At 32.8% G+C, this 21,523-nt stretch overlaps 1 protein-coding gene across 1 annotated transcript in view; it reads left to right on the top strand.

The window, feature by feature from the left end:
* Window positions 1-21,523, top strand: part of LOC134695528 (chitin synthase chs-2-like) — a 37,636-nt gene that overhangs the window by 4,915 nt on the left and 11,198 nt on the right. The window contains exons 2-11 of the mRNA XM_063556807.1: window positions 8,626-8,895; window positions 10,341-10,731; window positions 14,116-15,185; window positions 15,906-16,005; window positions 16,741-16,910; window positions 17,747-17,826; window positions 18,515-18,623; window positions 19,703-19,856; window positions 20,298-20,508; window positions 21,240-21,440. Of these exons, the coding sequence (XP_063412877.1) occupies window positions 8,690-8,895; window positions 10,341-10,731; window positions 14,116-15,185; window positions 15,906-16,005; window positions 16,741-16,910; window positions 17,747-17,826; window positions 18,515-18,623; window positions 19,703-19,856; window positions 20,298-20,508; window positions 21,240-21,440 (2,692 nt within the window). The 5' untranslated portion in view covers window positions 8,626-8,689. The remainder of the gene's footprint in view (window positions 1-8,625; window positions 8,896-10,340; window positions 10,732-14,115; window positions 15,186-15,905; window positions 16,006-16,740; window positions 16,911-17,746; window positions 17,827-18,514; window positions 18,624-19,702; window positions 19,857-20,297; window positions 20,509-21,239; window positions 21,441-21,523) is intronic.

A 21,523-nucleotide genomic window follows, 5' to 3' on the forward strand; every position in this document is an offset into this window, starting at 1 on the left:
ACAAGTTACTAATCAATTGAAATATTTCGCAGATCTAAAACCTCGGGGAAAAAGATACGAACATGTATATATGCATTGTATAGGCAGTGACATCCAGATGTCCGGGGGTCTGGATTGGGGTTTTTCATTTAGTTCAATCTAGGTGGCCTTAGTTAAGACATTTTTATTTTAGATGGATTGGGAAACAAAACTTATATAAACCCCTTTCCATTTTGCCGCTGAGAGTGATGACTTGTAGTAGGTGACATTTTGGTCTTACACACTGAAAACGGGTTTGTCTCGATATCCTTATAGCATGAGTTTCAATCCCAGCGATTGAAAAACAAATTGTGCTTCTGCAAATTTTCAGCGGGATTGTCTCGATATCCCAATACATGTGTTTCAATCTTAGTCATTAATAAACAAACATTTGCTTCCATAATTTGCAGATTTAACATTGTTGTGCTGATATTTAGAGTAGTTATGAATTTAACAAAAGTATGTGTTTTCAGCCACGTGTCACCTTTAATACTGTTATTATTTTCAATTCTTTAAAAATTTGCCCATCATTCTCTTCTTTTTTATATGAAGAATCCAATTACTCTTTTTGTTTTCTCTGTTCTCTTAATGTTTTGGGATTACATTTTCTGTAAGTCCATTACTGTGGATTCATATATTTTCGTGGATACCAATTTTCGTGGATTACAGACAAATTGCATTTTCGTTTTGGTTTTGTCAAAGCCTGCATACATTTGAATAAAAAAAATCATTACTTGCACATTTGAATTCGTGTTTGCCTTGTACCCTAGAAATCTGCGAAATATGCCATCCAACGAATAATAGTAAATCCACGGTATACTCTCATGTCTGTATGTACATGTATCTGTATGTACAAATGTATAGCCCCTTCATACCCTCGTGTCCCTATTTATCAAAATATGTTAAAAAAAAAATCAAAAAAATCCCATCATGTGAGATAAAGGCTAATTGATAATGATTGTGTAATCGATAAATCGTCTATTCATATCTGTTGTTTTAATGTGCTTTATTTCAATACTTTTAACGTATACGTAATATAATTTTCAGTCTATAAAAATTGTGTATAAGATAAGATATATTTTATTTCCAATAGTGAACCCATTACGGGCATAATTAGTGCATTGATTTTTCATCACACAATTGCAATAGACAATAAAAAAAAAAAAAAAAAAAAAATTAGAAATACGTTTGACAAAAAACATGTGAAATATAAATTGAGTTAATAATACATGTAGTCACATATCAAAAACTGTATGTTTTGCGATTATTGACCATGCACCAGAAGCAGCATCACATCCATTGTATATAAAATGAGATGTGGTATAAGTGTCAATGCGACAACCATCCACCATAGACCAAATGACATAGAAGTTATCAACTATTGGTCACTGTACGATATCTTTTTACATTAACGGGTACTAGGACTATACTTTTTTTTTCTTCAATAAAATAAATAGGTTAGCATTTCACTGTTGTTCTTTGGATCTCAATCAAAACCTTTATTGAAATTTAAAACTTAAAGAGACTCTGTGTAAATAGCGTACTTGAAACACTAAGTAACATTTTTAACTCAAAATTTTAAATTTTAAATTGAATTGATGCACTCGTCCTTCACAGGGGATCAGAGGTGAACTCGAGGCGAGCACGCTACCACAACGCCATCGATTCTATTTGTCTATTTGAAATCACATAATACAAATATGTCGTAAAACTGAAGTTCTGTCTAATTTGATTCAAGGTTATGATTCGTGTTAGCTTGAGACATAACATTGGTTTTCCCGTTTGAATGGTTTTACACTAGTAATTTTGGGGCCCTTTATAGCTTGTTGTTCGGTGTGAGCCAAGGTTCCGTGTTGAAGACCGTACTTTAACCTATAATGGTTTACTTTTTAAATTGTTATTTGGATGGAGAGTTGTCTCATTGGCACTCACACCACATCTTCCTATATCCATTCAGGATATTGTGTTCTTTTTGTGATAATTTGAAAAAATCGTGAAATTAAAAACATTTTTTTAAACCATAAAATATTTATTTTTCAATTTATTTTTTAGTTTACTACTTTTTGTTATAGGGAAATTCATATTTATCTTGAGTTAACTTTGGTGACCATTAAGCTAATACACATTGATACAAATGAGATATTAATTAACACAAAAAGGATTGACGTTTAATGTAGCGTCCATATCGGGGATTATAGCTTGACTATTCTTGTTTGAGGGAAGCCAAAGCCCGCCTGGGGTTGATAGATTATAAAGCTGCACTGAAATCTGATTGGAGGCATAAAAGGCTGTGTTATATACTCTTTGGTCAGTCTGTTGTCTTTCTTACATTCCTGTTTTATTGTTATACATGTATTTCGTATTTTCTATTTCTGAAACATTCCCAGTTTCATGTTTCATTGTATTGTAAACAGTTTTAAAAACAAATTCCCAGTATATATATAAATAAGAAGATGTTGTACGAGTGCCAATGAGACAACTGTCAATCCAGGTCACAATGTATAAAAAGCAAAGATAAATTTACATTTTGCAAAGAATAAGTGCTATTTCATGATATCAGTTTAAGACAATGATTTTTGGAGATTCACCAATACTCAATCACGCCTACACTTTATGTCCCGATGGTATAAATATAGTTAAAACCCAAGATATAGATTGAAATGAAAAACTTCTTTATATTGTAAAAATAAACTAATCTAATTGTCTTGTGTAAGCTTAAAATCGAATATTTATCATGATTATTAGCACTCTGTGGGTTTATTGACAGACCGTCAGTGTCAAGTTTTTTGGGGATTTTTTTTATCATTGTCTCATACCTTTTATTGGTTTTTAAGTTATGCAATAAAGAGGGTGGTAAAGGGTTATTTTCGTGCAACGGGTTTTGCCATTTATATTTCACGTGCAGCCGTGAAAAAGGTTCCTTATATATATTCAACGTCGTTCGTGAAATTGGTAAAAAGATCAACATGGAGCATAATTTTGACTGTTCGTTCATTGTGAAATGGCAACTTTATTTAGCGTTCTTCGGTGCAGATACCCTTCCTTTACACCTCTCAATAAACAAAGACCGTGTTTTTTTTTTAAATTCAAAACCAATAATTTTATTCCTTATCAGTTACCGTAATATTTAAAGAACATTATATTGATGTGTCATTAAATGAAAATGACTAAGCTCGATATGCGATATAAATAAAACAGACACCTAAATTCGTCCTATGATTGACAAGTGTTACTTATTAAACGTTCAGTGACAAATATTTCAGTTTAACTATGTTTTACACACAAAACGTTCAGTGACAAATATTTCAGTTCAACTATTTTCTGCACACAAAACGTTCAGTGACAATTATTTCATGTTTTTTTTGGCACATAAAACGTTCAGTGACAAATATTTCAGTTTAACTATGTTTTACACACAAAACGTTCAGTGACAAATATTTCAGTTCAACTATTTTCTGCACACAAAACGTTCAGTGACAATTATTTCATGGTTTTTTTGGCACACAAAACGTTCAGTGACAAATATTTCAGTTTAACTATGTTTTACACACAAAACGTACAGTGACAATATTTCAGTTTAACTATGTTTTACACACAAAACGTTCAGTGACAAATATTTCAGTTTAACTATTTTTTGCACACAAAACGTTCAGTGACAAATATTTCACTTTAACTATTTTCTGCAAAGAAAACGTTCAGTGACAAATATTTCAGTTTAACTATTTTCTGCACAAAAAAACGTTCGTTGACAAATATTCCAGTTTAACTTTTTTCTGCACAAAAAACGTTCAGTGCCAAATATTTCAGTTTATTAACAACTATAGGTCATCGCAAGGGCTTCAAAAATGAGCATAGTCATATATAAAAAGCAACTTCTTTTCTCTAAATAAAATGTGAATTCCACGAAATCATATAAATAGTATCAATGTAGGAATTTTACCTCTACAAATTATGACAAGCTCGTCTAATATTTGATTAAAAAATTATAACCTGCACAACATTGCACCATACATTATTAATCAATGAAAGAATGTTATTGACTGAACTTAAATAATGCATAGGTTATAATATTGATTATGGATTTGGAGTACTAACATATGCATTTGTTTAGTTTTAAAGCATGATGACTTTGATGTTAGCAAGGTGCGTGTAAATACCAAACTAGACCACGTTTAGAATTATAACTGGATATTAAATATGTATTACAGATTAGATTCTGAAAGTGATCGTAAAACAATACATGAAAAGAGATTTTTTATGTGCTCCACTTGTTAAAAAGAATAATTAAAAGTTTTTTATATTAATTGACTAAGTTTCTTAAGACTTTGACATCGACCATATGTTTTCCTAATTACTTGGAGCGGGATTTGCTTCAGGATAAAACGAGATTACTCCCGGTTTTGTTGGCTTTGTGTTGCTAAGTCTTTAGTTTTATATGTTGTGATTTTAGACAATTATTTGTCTTTATCTTGGCACTCGTTTCTGATCATGGTATAGTCAGTTCGTTTTCGACTTATGAGTTTGAATTTTTCGAAAAACTAAGGATTTCTTATCCCAGGAATAGATTACCTTAGCATTATTTGGCACAACAGATCTGAATTTTGGCTCCTCAATGCTGTTCATCTTTATATTTGTTTGGCTTTACAACTTTTTTTATTTGAGCGTCACTGATGAGTCTTATGTAGACGAAACGCGCGTCTGGTGTACTAAATTATAATCATGGTACCTATAGTTTGTCTCTTTGGTTTATTCTGCCTTTATTTTATTGACAAACCCTGAAATGTATAGGTGGTTATACGGCTCATGGTAATTCTTAAAGATGACCAAATGTTGCTTACATCATTTTAATTTGGACTGTGGTGAATTGTTGTATCATTGGAATTCACATAATCTAATTTCATCATATAGTCAAAATAAATCAGTGTATATTAAAAAGAAGATGTTGTATGATTGCCAAAGAGACAACTGTCCACAAGAGACCAAAATGTACACTAACAACTATAGGTCACCGTACGGCCTTCAACAATGAGCAAAGCCCATACCGCATAGTCAGTGTATATACATGTATCAACATATATGTCAGTGATTCAGTAAACAAGTATCTTTAAACAACGAAGAATTGTAGACGAGAGTCTATCATATTTCTGCAAAAAAAAAGTGCAATGTCTGAGCCTTGTTTGCCTCTGTGGCAAGTCTCAAACATTTATCTGTCAATTTCTGCAGATCAACTCCATTTCAGATTCTCAACTTCCAAAACGAGGCAGTTTTGTATCCAACTTTGAATCAGGAAAGGATATAAACAAGCTATACAGCTTTCCCACTTATCACAAAGGACCACTCGTTAATTACAACCGTCTTGTTTCGTGGATGCCTTCATTGACCGCAACACTTTGTGTTACCCTAACTCCTTAATTTAACTTATCGCAGTCACACTACAAATATGTTACATGTGGAGAAGGATCTGATAACATTTCCGGAGCACTCCCGTTTTTCAGTGGGGTTCGTGCTGTTTGAAATTCCAAAATCTTGCATAGATTACTCTACAAAATAACATTTTGTGCACTTGTTGTTTTGATCCGAGCGAATTTGGGGGATTCCCAACCCCCAAACTTTGGAATTCGCCATTTTTCCAATATTACTTGAGGACAGGAGGTGACATACTATTATTTAATTTTTATGTTAAAATAAATACTTTTTATTCAATTCAATTCAATTTAAAGTTTTATTGCCATATCACAGTTTGTGACATATAACAACACCAAAAACAAATAAAGACAGTAACTAAGTAACTCAATATAAATACACAAATTCAGGTAAATATTAAAGGGTCCCCTGTCCTCAGTTCAATTGACTTTTATTTATAAAGGATCCCAGTTTATTCACTTGTGTTGGTGTTGATGGGTTAAGTATATATATATATATATAACTTTGTCATTGTCAGTGAGATTAGCAAATGAATTACTTTCTCTGTTAATGCAATTAAAAAATGTTAATCTAATATTTGAATTATAAGAACAATTTATTTAGAAATGTTTCTCATCATCTAGTACTTTGCATTTTTGCAAAGTCTCTCTTCGCGAGGAATTTTTAAAATGCCTTCCTTTTTTCAATTAATAGTGATTCGTATTATCAATAATCAAATATATGTTTACGCTTCTTTTTATCTTTAAGGCATGCAAAATAAATTTCTCAAAATCGAATCAGGAAGTTTCTTGCCTATCAATATTATTAATTGCCAATGTGATTATATTATATAAAGTATCTGATAATATAACGTGAAATGTACAAATCATATCAATATTGATTATTTGCATACATAAAAGGGTTGCTAATCTATCCAAATACAAACAATAAATCTGGCGATACACACACAATAATCTTGATAACATTTTTGGAAATCTCATTCATTGCTTTTCCAAGTATTTTTAAATGAAAACAAAGTAAATTAATAAGGACCACTTGAATATCTATATCCATTGTACTAGGTGGTTGAAAGGTTTTTGTTTGAAAGTGAACTTAAATCATGCTGTTATCAATATAACCGGGATTATCCTTGTTTGGGGTTTTCCACCACATTGCCGGGACGGCAGAAAGTCTTTTTGACAAGAAGTTATAAATTTGTATTTCTAAACCGATTGCGATAATATGTATAAGGTCCAAATAGTTCATGACACACATAATTCACACACTTTAACTCTGTGTAATTATGTGTTAGTATTAAAAACAAAATCAAAGATGACATTTATCATTATATCCTGACATTTGAAAACTAAAAATCAAACCATCCCAGCCAGTTAAAAGAGTTGATTAAATTACATCTCATTTTTTGAACTTTCAAAAAAAGATTCACAAGATCTTTTAAAATTACCAAGCATCTAAAGATTTGTCTGAACAATACTTACAGCAGATTCCATTAAGTGTGTAGCCAAAGGTAATATCTTTGGTTTGCTTGCTTGTTAGCTGAACCTTGAAGTCATTGTTAGATTAGGTAAACTACCCTTCTTTGGGAATAGACTAGTCCGACAGAAAACCAATCGATCTGTCTGTTGGACTATGCTACTTCGGAAGGAGGGTAGTATCCCTAATCTAATAATGACTTCGCAGTTCAGCTAACAAGCAAGTTAACCAATAATATTACCTTTCGCTACACACTCAATTTATTACGCTGTAATTTACCTTTCATGTCTCCTCCTTTGAAACCAAGGTTTACCTATTTCGTAGCATACCTCTTCCTTTCTATATTACATCCTTTTGGTATGTTTAAAATGTGTGGAATCTTGAACTCAAATTGCTTGGATCCAAATATAAAAGTGGCAAGGGTTTTGATTGCCTGGACCCTTAATTTCTCCTCCTCTTTTTCAAATAGGGGAGAACAGTCAGTTCTGTAACGTAGAGAAATCATTTTTATATTGACTTAAAAGTATTTTTGTGGAAAAACTGCATGCAGATATAACTTCTTGGACTCCCAAGAAGTAAAACAGACTATGCATACAGCTTGGACTTTATTCTTTGTTGAAGGCCTTACTTAATAGTTATCCCACAAGGACTTGGTGTGTCAGTGTAAGATCACTCCGATGGCCGGATGCCAGGGAATGATATAACACTGACACAGCAAGTCCGAGATGGATAACTATTTTACATCCCAGCTGTTAAAGAATAGACGAAAAACATTTACAATTTATAAAATCTAGTTTAGAACGCCACATAACCATTATTATATACTTTGTATATTACTATATGATGTATACCCTGTAAGACCCCAAAACACGATGAGTAGATAACAATGATTGAATATCAACTCGACCCACTTGCCAATGGACCCACACCATATCGCCACTTTTTAAAAAAATCGCCCCACTCTTGTTTACCGATTCGACCCCCTTTTGAAAAAGTTTAAAAATCAAATTGAACAATCAGTCTAAAAACTCACTTTTTAACGAGAAAGGTTTAAACCCCACTGAATAAAGGTCTGACAACTCGCCCCACTTCTAAAAAGATCTTGCTTCCTTTAAGTAGGTCAAATACCTATTATTTCGTATCCAGTCGTCCTGGTGTAGTGGTTTGTGTCGTAACTTGATATGCTTAGGGTTTTGAGTTCGAATCCCCGCATATACAATGGATTTTTTCTACGTGAATTTTGATAGGTAGTCTTTTCCGTATAAATAATTATAAGTTGTATAGTTGACATTCCCACCAAAATGTATACAGAACAAAGGAGAGCATGCATAACAAAGAGACTCATCACAGATCACCCCTGTTAGAAGAAAGGAGCTGGGTGTAAGGTGACATATAGGCTATAGTTTATAATTACTGTGTCATTTTGTCTGTATGGGAGTAGTCGCATTGAATGGGCAATCATACAACATCTTCTTATTTTTATATTAAGATATTAAGATGTCTGTAATTTCAGAGCGTCTTTTTACTGGTTAAAAATTGACTTGCAATAATTTTTACAGATTTTGAGCCAAAGGGAAATATATGGATCAGTATATTGCAGTACGTTTTTTTATCTTCATATCATGCACTTTGGCACTTGTAAAACATAAAATTAAATCTTATCTTGAATTTGAAAAGCATGTTTAAATGCCGTGTTATATATCTTTATAGGTGAACACGATCTGACGCAAACAAAAAATTCAATTCTGAAATTCACTGATAAGCAAATATAAAAATGGAATACGGAAGAACCAAACCACAACATAACTCGTATCTGAATCATGGTTACGACGAAGACCAGGACGCCGGAAGTGACGTATTAGCTCACAGTATCTCGGATCAGAGTGATGAAGAGATGGAGGATACAAATCAGACATTCCAGACAGAAACTGAACAAATGAGACAGAGGCAGGAAACATCAAGGAAAAAATCCGTGAAACAGTAAGTTTTATGATGCTAATGATATTGGGTCCTTTTTTCTGTTTTCTTTAACATATTTTTTCTCTGTTCTTTATTTATTATGTCCATTATTCTTTATTTCTTAATATTCTAAAAACCTCATTATGTTCTTTTCTTTTTATTTCAGTATCCCAATATTTTTTCTTTTATATTTTTTTGACTATTTTTCTTTTTTAATTCTTTGCTATATTCTGCACTTTTCGACCAATATCTCCAATTCGGAAAACACTACTCACACCCTCTTTTACCTATAATAAGATTAATTGATTGATGTTTGCTTTACGTCTAGAGTCGGGGTACATCAAGGAAATAAACTGTAAAACAGTAAGTTTTATGAAGCGTATAATGGCGGGTCCTTTTTTCTGTTTTCTTTAATTTTAAATTATTTTTCTCTGTTCTTTTTACATTATGTCCAATATTTTCGATTCTTTATATATCAACAACCAATATATCAGGGTTTTTTTAATTGGAAATATTAAAATTGATTTTGTTTATTTTTCAAACTGTCTTTTCTTTCGTTTCCTGTTTTTTTTTGTCTGGTGTCATTGCAGCACAATAACAAGACACAGTCGTTAACAGTTGCAAAATTTCAACACAATTCTTGCATTGGAAGAAACAAAGCTGATTTTGACAGTTTGGCATTAATATTTATATCAGCCTACTCAAAACATGATGATAACGAATATATTTGTATGTTTGTAAATATCAATTTTGCTAAAATGCTGCATTTTTAAAATTGCACTTAAAATATGTAAAAGGTCAGTTTCTGATGGAAGCTTTATCTCCGATATTGCAATCAACTAAATAACCAATGTTTCATTTTGTCCACTAAAACTATTCAATTAATAAAAATATTTTTATACTGTACCAAAACATACGTTGTAAACGTTAACGGGTTTGTCTGTTCTCTCTATTTGCTGTTCTGTCAAACTTTTAAATTTTTTGTTGTTCTAAGCTTCCAGCTCCGCTTCAACATGCTGCAGATCAATCTAACATCTCCACACAACATGTGTTGTCCGAACTTAGATAGTATTATAAGGCATTTTGTTGACGTTATGACACCACACAAATGTATATGCAGTTTTTCAGTTTTTCACCATACATCTGTCAATATAGAAATATAGAAGTGATATGATTGACTATGCATAAACTATCCATCGAAATTCTAATGGAGTGGTTGTAAGTAGTTAAAGGCCACAGTACAACCTTCAACAGTGAGAACATTATCAGTACTATAAAAACACATTAGTAAGAACTTGACTTTTTTTGGCAGTTTCAGTCGGTAGGAAATGGGTTAAAATAAGAGCTCTAGTCACATTTTTATATTTTCGTTATTAGTTTGTCTTACACTGAAGCTAATTGATAATATTTGTAATTTTCTTCTTTACTAATGATCTTTCTTTAATGTATCTTTTTTTTTCTAATAGAAAAGAAGGATGGGATGTGTTCGAGGCACGTTCCAAAGATGTGAACAGCCAATCAAACATAGACTTCTGGAATGTCGTTTTCAAAATCACGCGAACTATCGTTGTGACGGTATTTGCTCTTATTGTATGTTTGACAGCTGTGATGTCCAAATTAACGCTTATATACATGTTATCTAAGATAAATGTGCCAATAAATCAGGACGAAACATCTCTAAAAACTTTCAACGGAAGTGTGATCTATCCTACCGGAAGTGCCAGTAAAACGGAAGTGACGTGGATATGGGCTGTGCTTGTTTGCATGTTAGCGCCTTACGTATTTACATTGATCAAAAGTATGAATAGATTACTTTTCAAGAAGACTAATTCGATCAAACCAGTTGCTTTGGTTGTAGTAAGTATGATATTTTGATAAAGAAAAAAATAGAATAAAGAAAACCTACTGAAGAACCGTTATGTGTTTGTCTGAGCTGAGTGTTCTTGCGGGGTTTTTTTTTTACTCTTCTTCTTTCGTTAATCAGCAACGGAAAATATACCATCACGCTGATGCTGTGTCATCAAGTGCAGGTGCTGTACAAGCTGTGATCAACAAAACCGAAAAATAAATAACTATATACAAGTTTAAAATTGTGGTTGGTGCAGGATAAAAATAAGGATGATCTTTACAGCATCACTGTGTCTCTGGTATCAGGATGGAAGTGTGACCAGAGGTTTTCCTTAAAAGTGTTCGAGTCTGTGTCAGTCGCGATGTTTCCTGGTAGATGGTTCCAGTCTAGGATTGTTCTCGGGTAGAAACTGAATTCGTACTCGGAGGTGTTGCATTGTGGCTGCATGATGATGACTGTGTGGCATGACGTGTTTTCCTATTGTTGACTAGGTAGTAACTCGGAATTTCTGTGACTACTTGGTAGTAAAGTATTTTCTGAAATAATATCAAGCGATTTGTTGTTCTTCTCGTTTCAAGAGTCGACCAATTCAAAGATTGTATAATTGCGGTCATAGAGCCGGGTTGGTAGTTGTAGTTCTTGGTTACAAATCTTGCCACCCTGTACCATTTCTATCCGTTTGATATTCTTCTTCCAATGGGGGTCCCATACTGAGCTACTGTATTCCAGATGTGGTTTTTCCAGAGCAATGTAAGCATGTTGTTAAATTTCTAGAGGGCATCTGTATAAATTTCTTCTGTTGTTCAGTTGTTGTGAAGCTTTGTTAATTGTTGAGGTAATGTGGTGGTTCCAATAGAGCTTCCTGTCCAGCTCCACCCCTAGGTATGGGTTATGTTCTTTTAGTTCCAGCTTTGTAGAATGTAAGAAGTATGGTCTCATAATTCTATTACGGATGTTATGTGTTGTCTGTAGAACGTAGCATTTCTTTGGTTTAAATGACATTTTCCAATCAATAAACCACTTTTCTAATTCAGTTAAGTCTTTCAGTAATTTTTCTGTATCATTATTGGTTTTGATGTCTCTATATAAAAATCAATCATCTGCAAAGTGTCTAATGCTGGTACCAGTTGTTAAATTATCCCCAATGTCATTGATGTATAGGAGAAATCGAAGCGGACCAAGGACGGTGCCTTGTGGAACTCCGGATCATACGGTTGCAGGTTGTGATTAACAGCCATCCAGGAGTACTGTCTGTTTTCTTTTTTGGAGACAGTTATCTATCCAATTACTATGTACTTGTCAATACCCTTGTTCCTGAATTTGTGTACATGATGGCGATTTGGCACGGTATCAAAGGCCTTACTGAAGTCCAGTATCAGTCTATCTGCTTGGCTTTTATTATTTCTTATTCTAGCTAGATCTTATGTGGTGTTTATAAGCTGTTGTTCGCACGAGTGGGTTTTCCTGAATCCATACTGGTATGGTGACAGGAGTTTGTTGTTATCCAGGTAGTTCATGATGCTACTAAAGATGATGTGCTCCATAATTTTACAAGGGACAGAGAGACAGGACGATAATTTGCTGGATCTGTTTCATCGTCCTTTTTAAAAATCGGGATGACATTACCGATGAGCCAGTCTGTTGGTACTGTTCCTAATTTGATGGATTTATTAAATATTATCTCCAGGTATGGTGCTATTTGTTCTGTTGTCTCTTTCAGGACTTTGCAAGGCATTAGATCGGGTCCTGTTGCTTTATTAGGATTTATATTTTCCAGTTGTTTGATAATTCCAGGTAATGACATATTTATTGATTTCATGTGTACAATAGTTATTGGTAATTTTGGTAGTCTAAATTCAACATCTGTATAGAATCGTATGTCTAAGTACTGTTTAAAATCAATATTAGAAAATACTGATTCGTACTGCTGATTTAGGATGTTTGCTTTTTCTTCTGCAGTTATGATGTCCTTACCATTCATATTAAGCATGCTGATATTACTACTATCCTTCTTCATAACTTTTACATACGACCAAAATTTCTTGGTTGTAGCATTTTTTTGTTCTCTGCAACTGCCTGTATGTGCTTTTGTTGGTTCTGCTGGTGTCAGAATGTCTTTGACATATTGGTCGTGGTTGTTTTGAAGTTGCTCTTTTACTTTTTTTCTATAAAGTTTAAAATCTTTCCATTATTTCTTATCGTTTGATTTTTTGGCTCTGTTGTAAAGTCTCTGTTTCTGTCTCATCATTTTGTTAGTTTCTGTTCTTATCCAGGGAAGATTCCATCTCGTGGTAGTATGCTTTGATGGTATGTTATTTTCAATTGATTCTGTAACTAGGTGTTTGAAGTTTGCCCATGTCTACACCTTCTTTATTGCTGTCTTCTTTACACTTATCAAGTTTTGATCTTAGGTCTGATCTAGCTTATACCTTCCATGTTCCCCTTTTTATACATGTATATTTTCCTAGGCGTTTTTTTGTGAATTTTTGCCTGTGTATTTATAGTGATCCCAACAAGGTTATGGTCGCTTATTCCTAGTCCTACTTCTACTTTCTTTATAAGATTAGGGTTGTTGGTGAAACATAAATCTAGAATGTTGTTTTCTCTTGTTGGGTTCTGATACAACCTGTTCAATATTGTGGTCATTTATGATATCTAGCATCTTTTGGTTGATGTTTGTACCATACTGAGCTACTGGTTTGATCGTTCCATTTTCCCAGTTTATGTTTGGAAGATTAAAGTCGCTCATTAGTTTAACGTTGTTGTTCTTTGTATCAATCATACTCAGTGATCCATGAAGGATTCAAGGTCTTCTATTGTGCTTTTTGGATTTCTGTAGAAGGATCCAATATAGAGGTTTTTAATTCCTTCTATTTGTATTTTAGTCCAAATAATCTCGCTTTCAGTTCTTAATTTGGTTTGTTCTGTGGATATAAGCGTTGTTTTGCTTGCTATTAACACTCCTCTATCTCCCTCTTTACAGTCTTTGATTATTTCGTAATGGTCGGTTGGTAAAATTGATGGATTTTGAAAGCTTTTGTCCACATTGGTCTCGTTAACGCCATTATATCTGGCCTGTGTGTGTCTACTAATGACTGGAATGCTATCCTTTGTTTGAATGAGTATAGACTGGTGGTGTTGATGAAGATTTGATAAAGAATTGTTAAAACTTAGTAAGAAACTTTTTTTTTTTGGTTTACCAAAAATTAAAGGATATTTAATGCAAAGTTGACTGATCGACACGAAACACATCAAAAAACTTTTAAAAAGACACTCAGGTTGTTATTTGCTTTTAAATTATTGTTCCTTAATATTATTATTATCCTTATTTCCTATCCTATTATTCTGATTATTTTAATATAACTTGTTTGATTGTATTCATATTATTTTAGGCTCTCCTAGTTGAAACCATGCATACCATTGGATTGTATATCTTAATGTTCGTAGTCTTGCCAAATCTAGATCCGGTTATATCCGCTATTGTTATTCTAAATGTCGGTACGATTCCGGGACTCTTGAAAATTATTTATCCATCCAGAAACCGATTACCTAGCCATGAAAGGGAACCAGAAGATCAAATGAAATTTGGGAAAATATTTGCATCAGTTATTATGAATATCGTTATTGCTTTAATACATATAGGAGGGCTTGGACTTACGTGTTTTTACATTTTAAATCCGCCAGCGTCATTTCGAAATAACGTCTCGCAAGACCAGAGACAAATTATTGCCATTTTATTAGTCTTATCATCTATTTTTATATCTGTGTATTGGTGGGAAAATTTTGTGCCAAAAGGAAGATCCTACTCAGATGGTTTACCAAAAATTAAACGATATTTAATGCAAAGTAAGAGTAAAATTCTATTTGTATCAATCTGTTGGAAGATAATCTTGTCTACGTGTATTCTTCCAGTAATACATGGTAGCCTTATATGTGGAAAAGACTGTATAGATATGCTGTACTTTAAATATTCAGAAGATGATCTCCTAGCTAACAGCCAGCCGTCAATCATGAACACCATGTTGACGGACGGAACGATTTTAAATGAATGCCCGACTTTTAAAAAATTGTTTCCGTTCATGATAGCTCTTGTGTATATTATAATGAACGGAGTGTGTTATAAGATAGCGAAGGCAGCTTGCAAAGTAGTTGCGCAGAGAATGGCATTCGGGTTACCTCTAGCCATGGCAACGCCAATAGCACTGGTCGTTTTATTTGTGCTTATGTCTTCGAATGGTACCGGAGATTACAACGACAATATTGGGAAATTCTGGTTTGGGAAATGTGAAATTCAATTTCCGCACTGGACAGATAATGAACACAATCCAATACTAAATCTATTAGACAGATTTACCGATATTTGGCCACTAGTTACCGGGGGAATAATCAGTTATTTATCTCTTCTACTGATCACAAATTATATTTGGAATCCAAAAAAAGAACGACTCCAGTCAACAGACAAGTAAGTCAAATAGAAATACTTTTTTTTATATTTTATATTATTGGAAACTTGTTTGTGGAAGTTATTTAATATGGGTTGAATTGAGTGTTTCCCACAGTTTTAGTTTGTAACCTTGATTTGTTTTTTCTTAATCGATTTATGAATTTCGAACAGCGGTATACTACTGTTCCCTTTATTTGTTAATCTTAAACTGAATTATACATTTTGAATGTTGTCAAGCCTACGATTCAGCGCGACCCAATTTGCACGACGATGGCCTTTAGATGAAAAAAAAATCGAAAACTCCTAGAATCGTAAGTCCAAAAAGAAATCGAACGATACTAATGGGGGAGTTAAACCCATAATTCGAAAATAATTTTCACAAACCTATGGTTAAAAATGAAAACAACAAAACAACAAAACAACAGTACACAAAATACAAGAAAGAATACTTACGACTGAGCACGACGAACCAAACATTTAGAAAAATTATGTTCATAGTAAATCTTAGAATTGTCAATCTAGGCAAAATCTAGGCAAACAGATAAGGGTAAATAATACTGAATTACTTTGGGTGAATAAAATATTTCAAAACTAACATAATATCTAACTTAGCACTACTTGAAATAACTTTTATAAACAAAAACACAAAAACTTACAGATCTGAGAGTTCGCGCAGATACAAAACTTGTATTCCATAAAACATATCGTTAATGCCTTGTCTATGTGAATGAATTTCAGACTATTTGTTAAGCCATTGTATTGCGGAGTCTTATTGGACCAATCTTTCATGTTGAATAGAAGACGAACTGACGAGGAATTTAAGACCACGATAGAATCGGTAATATAGCTATACTTAGTCAATGAAAGAAAGAAACGAACTATGACAACGGGACATTTAAACTTTAAACTAAACTGACAACGCATGCAAAGTCAAAAGACAACCAAAATTACTCAAAACACAACTTAAAACTGAACAACACCAAAAACCCGGTGTGATCTAATGTGCTCCGGAAGATTAGCAGATCCTGCTCTACATGTGGCACCCATCGTGCTGATATTGTTAGTATGAACCCGGTGATAATTTAAATTCGGTAGTCAAAGATTAAGTCGAGTTGGATTATTTAAGTAAAGTTCTTGTTATAAATACTTCAGCTTTTTTTCTAAAACGATACATTTCTATGTCTTTGAAAAAATGTCCTTTATACAACACAAGTTACTTAAATAAAGTGTCACCCGGTCTCGCACTTTTGTCAAACATGTGAGTTAAGTACCTTGGCAAAATTACGGTATATAGGGGGGATTCAGAGACAAGTGCCTTAATTTGACACAGAGGGATTAAGACACTGTCTATCAAAAATATACATACACAGAGAGATATGTTTCACACACCTAAACCACAATGAAAGTAAAATAAAATAAGCATGAATTAGAAATTGTTATATTTTTTATTTTATTAAATTATATTATATTTTATTAAATTATATTATATTTTATTTAATTATATTTTATTTTATTAAATTATATTATATTTGATTAAATTTCATTTTATTAAATTATATTTTGTATTAAATAGAATAAGCCTTCGAAGGTTCCAATACCTGACTGGACGGAGAACCCCGAGTACAATCCTAATGATGATTGGTCAGTTCTACGTAAGGATAGCACTCCTATGATATACATGTGTGCCACTATGTGGCATGAAACACTAAACGAAATGACACAGGTTCTCAAGTCTATTTGCAGGTATGAAAAATAAACGCATGAAATCTATATATAAACGTTATGTACGACAATTGTTTATAGTTCCTGTGAATTGATTAAATTGGGTGAGCATCCAAAACAAAAAAACATTACAGTTCAGTATGGCAATCATTTGGATTCAGCAGCACAAACTGTGTAAACATCAATCTCAGATATAACACACAAGGACTAAAGACTTCAAACAATCATTCATATAAATTTTTCAAACACACAACAAAAGAGGTGTAGTAGATAGTACAAAAACTCATCATAAATACCTTAAAGAAAATAACAAAAATTTCGAACTACGAGGTAAATTCTAAATGGAAAGTCCCTAAATGGCAAAATCAGAAGTTCAAACACATCAAACCAAAGAATAACAACTGTCATATTCCTGACATGGTACCGTCATTGTGTAGAAAATTATTAATTAAACTTGGTTTTAAAACTAGCTAAACCCCCTCTTTTGAACGACATTTGCATAAAATTTCATTATATTGACACTAATGTATGAACAAAACAAACAGACATAATAGTTAAACGTGTCAAAAAGAGGGGTTCAACATTGTGTAATAATCTTAATCACTATAAAAACAAAAAATATGTACAGGCATTTCGTAGGAAATAGAGGAATAAACCTTGTTTTATAGATAGCTAAACCTCTCACTTGTATGACAGATGTACAAAGTTCCATTATATTGACAACGATGCTTGAACAAAACAAACAGACATAATACGTAAAAATTTCAAAAATAGGGGTACATCAGTCAACGTTGTAATTTTGATCACTATGTATCATGCATATCCGTTGAATTATTTCATATTCAATTATTATACAGAATGGACGAGGATCAATGTGCTAGACGGAATCTTCAGCTTTATTTTGGAATACGAGACCCAGATTATTACGAATTTGAAGGTAGGCCATAATATACAGATAACTGATTATTTGCTCTTTAGTCAGGTTGTTTTTCTATTGACACATTTGCCATTTCCAATCTCAATTTTAGATAAATGTCGTGGCAACATGAAAATAAGATATCAGACACAGGGAATAAACCAAAAAATGTGGCTGTATCAATTAAAGAACAACATTTTTAATGGTCTTATGTTTTAAGATACTAGAGTAGTCATTTTCTCGCTAGAATAACCCGAGTATGTTCGGTCTCTGTGTTGAAAATGGCACTGGAATTAATTTAATAACACCAGCTAACAAAGTTTAACATAGGCCGTTTATCTATTTAAAATGTATAGGTACCCTTTTATTCTCTAAAGATCGATGATTTGGAACATGAGTGGCATTTGCTGTTTTTCGAAAAAAAATTATCAGTTCATTATCTTCAATTGTATCTTTCCCAATACAAATATGCATTTACAAAATACCAAACCCAAGATAAATTCATTAAGGAGAAGTCTACGAACACTGAAATAAACAAACAGAGGACTTTATCAACCAACGAATCAAATGATAGACGACTTTATACAGGCTTTTTCTAAAGAAAATGGTGTGTCTAAGTGTGAAACCAGATTTGAATATATTTCCCTTCACAACTTTTTATGTTTACATTTTCTACAGTTTTACAATATTTTTTAAACTTTTCATTCAGCACATATCTTCTTTGATGATGCTTTTGAGCCGCATGGTGAAGGGCAATATGATTATACTGTCAACAGCTATGTAAAGATGTTGGTTGAATGTATCGACGTCGCTGCAACGTAAGTTTTAAGTCTACAGAAAGTTGATATTCGTTAATTTATGCTTTTCCGAAGTTTGCTAAGGAAATACGATGTTAATCGGAGTCGTGCATTTACCTCTTCACTTAACGTTTGACCTAAATAGGAATACTGTGGTCAAGTAATAAAACGTTAGCTTGCATTGTACATTAAAAGAGGCGAAATATACAGAGGGACATTTAAACACATAAGTCGAACATAAACTGACAACGCCATGGCTAAAAAAGACAAAAGGAACCAGCAGACAAACAACAGTACATACCCCATGAACTAAATGTTCAAATTAGGTTCTGATTTGCATATTTTTTTTCTTTTCTTTGAACATACATATTTGTTTTGTAAATCAAGATCTTGCTTCGCCTATATTAGGAATGTTATAAAGCTTCTCGAAATTTTCCAAAAAGCAATGTAAAAAAGGGATTGACAAAGTCGATTCATGCGATACTGAGTTTTTACATATATAAAAGTGACATAGTTACTACAATTTTAGAGTGTGCCGTATCATTGAGCCTTCGAAAGTCTCCTGGATTTGCAAATCAAAATGCTTAATCATTGTTGGTAGTTTGTAAACTTCATGTAAATAAACTCATCATAGATACCAGGACTAAATTTTATATATACGCCAGACGCAGGTTTCGTCTACAAAAGACTCATCAGTGACGCTCGAATCCCAAAAAGTAAAAAAAAAAAAGCCAAATAAAGTACGAAGTTGCAGAGCATTGAGATCCAAAATTCCTAAAAGTGTTGCCAAATACAGCTAAGGTAATCTATGCCCGAGTTAGAAAAGCCTAAGTATTTCAAAAAATTCTAAATTTTGTAAACAGTTACTTTATCAATATAACAATATCAATGATAAATCATGTCAGCACAAAAAGTGCTGACTACATATATTGTGCTAAGATTTTTATACAGTGTAACAATGAAATTGTTTTCAAGATAATTTCGTAGTAAGATGGTATAGTTGGGAGAAAAAATACAACTGTTCTGTTTGTTTTTGATATGATATTTTCTGAAAAAATAACTTAATCAATTCAGAACTGTTTACAATGTTATTGATTTAGAGCTGTTCACAATGTTATTACCAAAATCAAAGCACCAACAAAGATACCAACACCGTATGGTGGTAAGCTGGAGTGGAAATTGCCCGGTGGAAACAAAATCATCGCACATTTGAAGGACAAGCAGAAAATTCGACACAAGAAAAGGTGGAGCCAGGTAACATACCAATAAAATATAAAAAAAAATAATTTCAAAATAAAAACATAGCAAGTAATAAATAAGTTTTATCTATATCATTTCCATTACCATAAAAACACTTTTACTATATTTCGATTTTTCACGTCATTTAAACGTTTAACATGATCCCTGCACTTTTACTGATAAAGTAATTGTGACTGCTTGACATTCTTCAAACACCCGTATCTATTTTCATTTACAAATCCAACCCTGCATCAAGAAATATATAAATGTTAACATTTTAAAATTGTTATCGAAGCAGTCATAAAGAAGTTATCCCCATTAGAATATTAATACATAAGCTCCACAATGCAGCTAGTAGTAGTCTATATATAATATAATATTTATATTTCAGCTGATGTACTCGAGCTTGGTACATAATATAAATGAATTAGACATAGTTGTTTCTTTATTGTATAGGTCATGTACATGTACTATTTCCTTGGACACAAACTAATGAACTTAAAGAAAAGCAAAAAAGCCAAAGAAACAATTGCACAGAACACATTTATCCTAGCTCTGGATGGCGACGTAGACTTTCAACCGTCTGCAGTACAGCTTCTTGTTGATCGAATGAAGAAAAATCTCAACGTAGGAGCAGCATGTGGAAGGATTCATCCGATAGGGGCAGGTAATTGAAAACTTTACAAAAATCTTTAACGAAGCTTTTGAAGCTTTTAAAGTTTCAAATTAGATAACTAAACAAATGGGTAGCTTTGGAGAGTTTCCCTCGGTTCTAGTTTTTGATTTGTTTCAGTTAGATCGATTTATGACTATTTAACAGCGGTAGCATACTGTTGTCTTTATCATTCAGCAGCCTTTTCGTATAAATATCTGCAGGTACAATGCAAAATAGCACATATACCAAACTACAAGAAAAAAATCAAAACGGAAAGTCTTTCAACCATCAAATGGAAAACAAATTAACAGAGAAAAATGTAAACAAATCTTCACAGGTGACATGTGCGAGGTAATTTGTAAAGACATTTAACTGATATGTGCAAGACAGGGTTAATCAAATAGTTCTGTCGATCACACAGTTTATTTACTTTTTTTATATAAAGTTAAAAGGTTTTCTATAACCGAGCATTGCTTACACCTTCTCTTTGGGAAGGAAAATTGGAATTAAGATATGTATATCTGTACCATTATCAAAGCTTAAAATCAGTAGATTTTTTATTAGATTTAAATAAAGGAAAGAGTACAACTGTATACTCTTTCTTCGAGCGTTCTATTGTGGCGTATGACGTTCGCTGTTAATTTAAAAAAATGAATAGAATTTTATCATAAATTCATGATTCAATTACATTAAAGTGTAGCACTCATACTGATTTGCCACTCATATTGTATTTCATTTCAAAGGTCCGATGATTTGGTACCAAAAGTTTGAGTACGCCGTCAGTCATTGGCTACAGAAAGCAGCAGAGAATATGATTGGCTGTGTGTTGTGCAGTCCCGGATGTTTCAGTTTGTTTAGAGGCTTTTCATTGATGGATGACAATGTCATGGCCAAGTATACAACAGTACCAACTGAAGCATATCAGCATGTTCAGTATGATCAAGGTAAATACATAGCAAGCAGACATTGTGATCGTAATGCATGGGATTTTGGGTAATGACATTATTTAAAACATGTCTCTCTTTTT

Source organism: Mytilus trossulus, chromosome 13 (genome assembly GCF_036588685.1).
Source record: "Mytilus trossulus isolate FHL-02 chromosome 13, PNRI_Mtr1.1.1.hap1, whole genome shotgun sequence".
Taxonomy (NCBI): Eukaryota; Metazoa; Mollusca; class Bivalvia; order Mytilida; family Mytilidae; genus Mytilus; species Mytilus trossulus.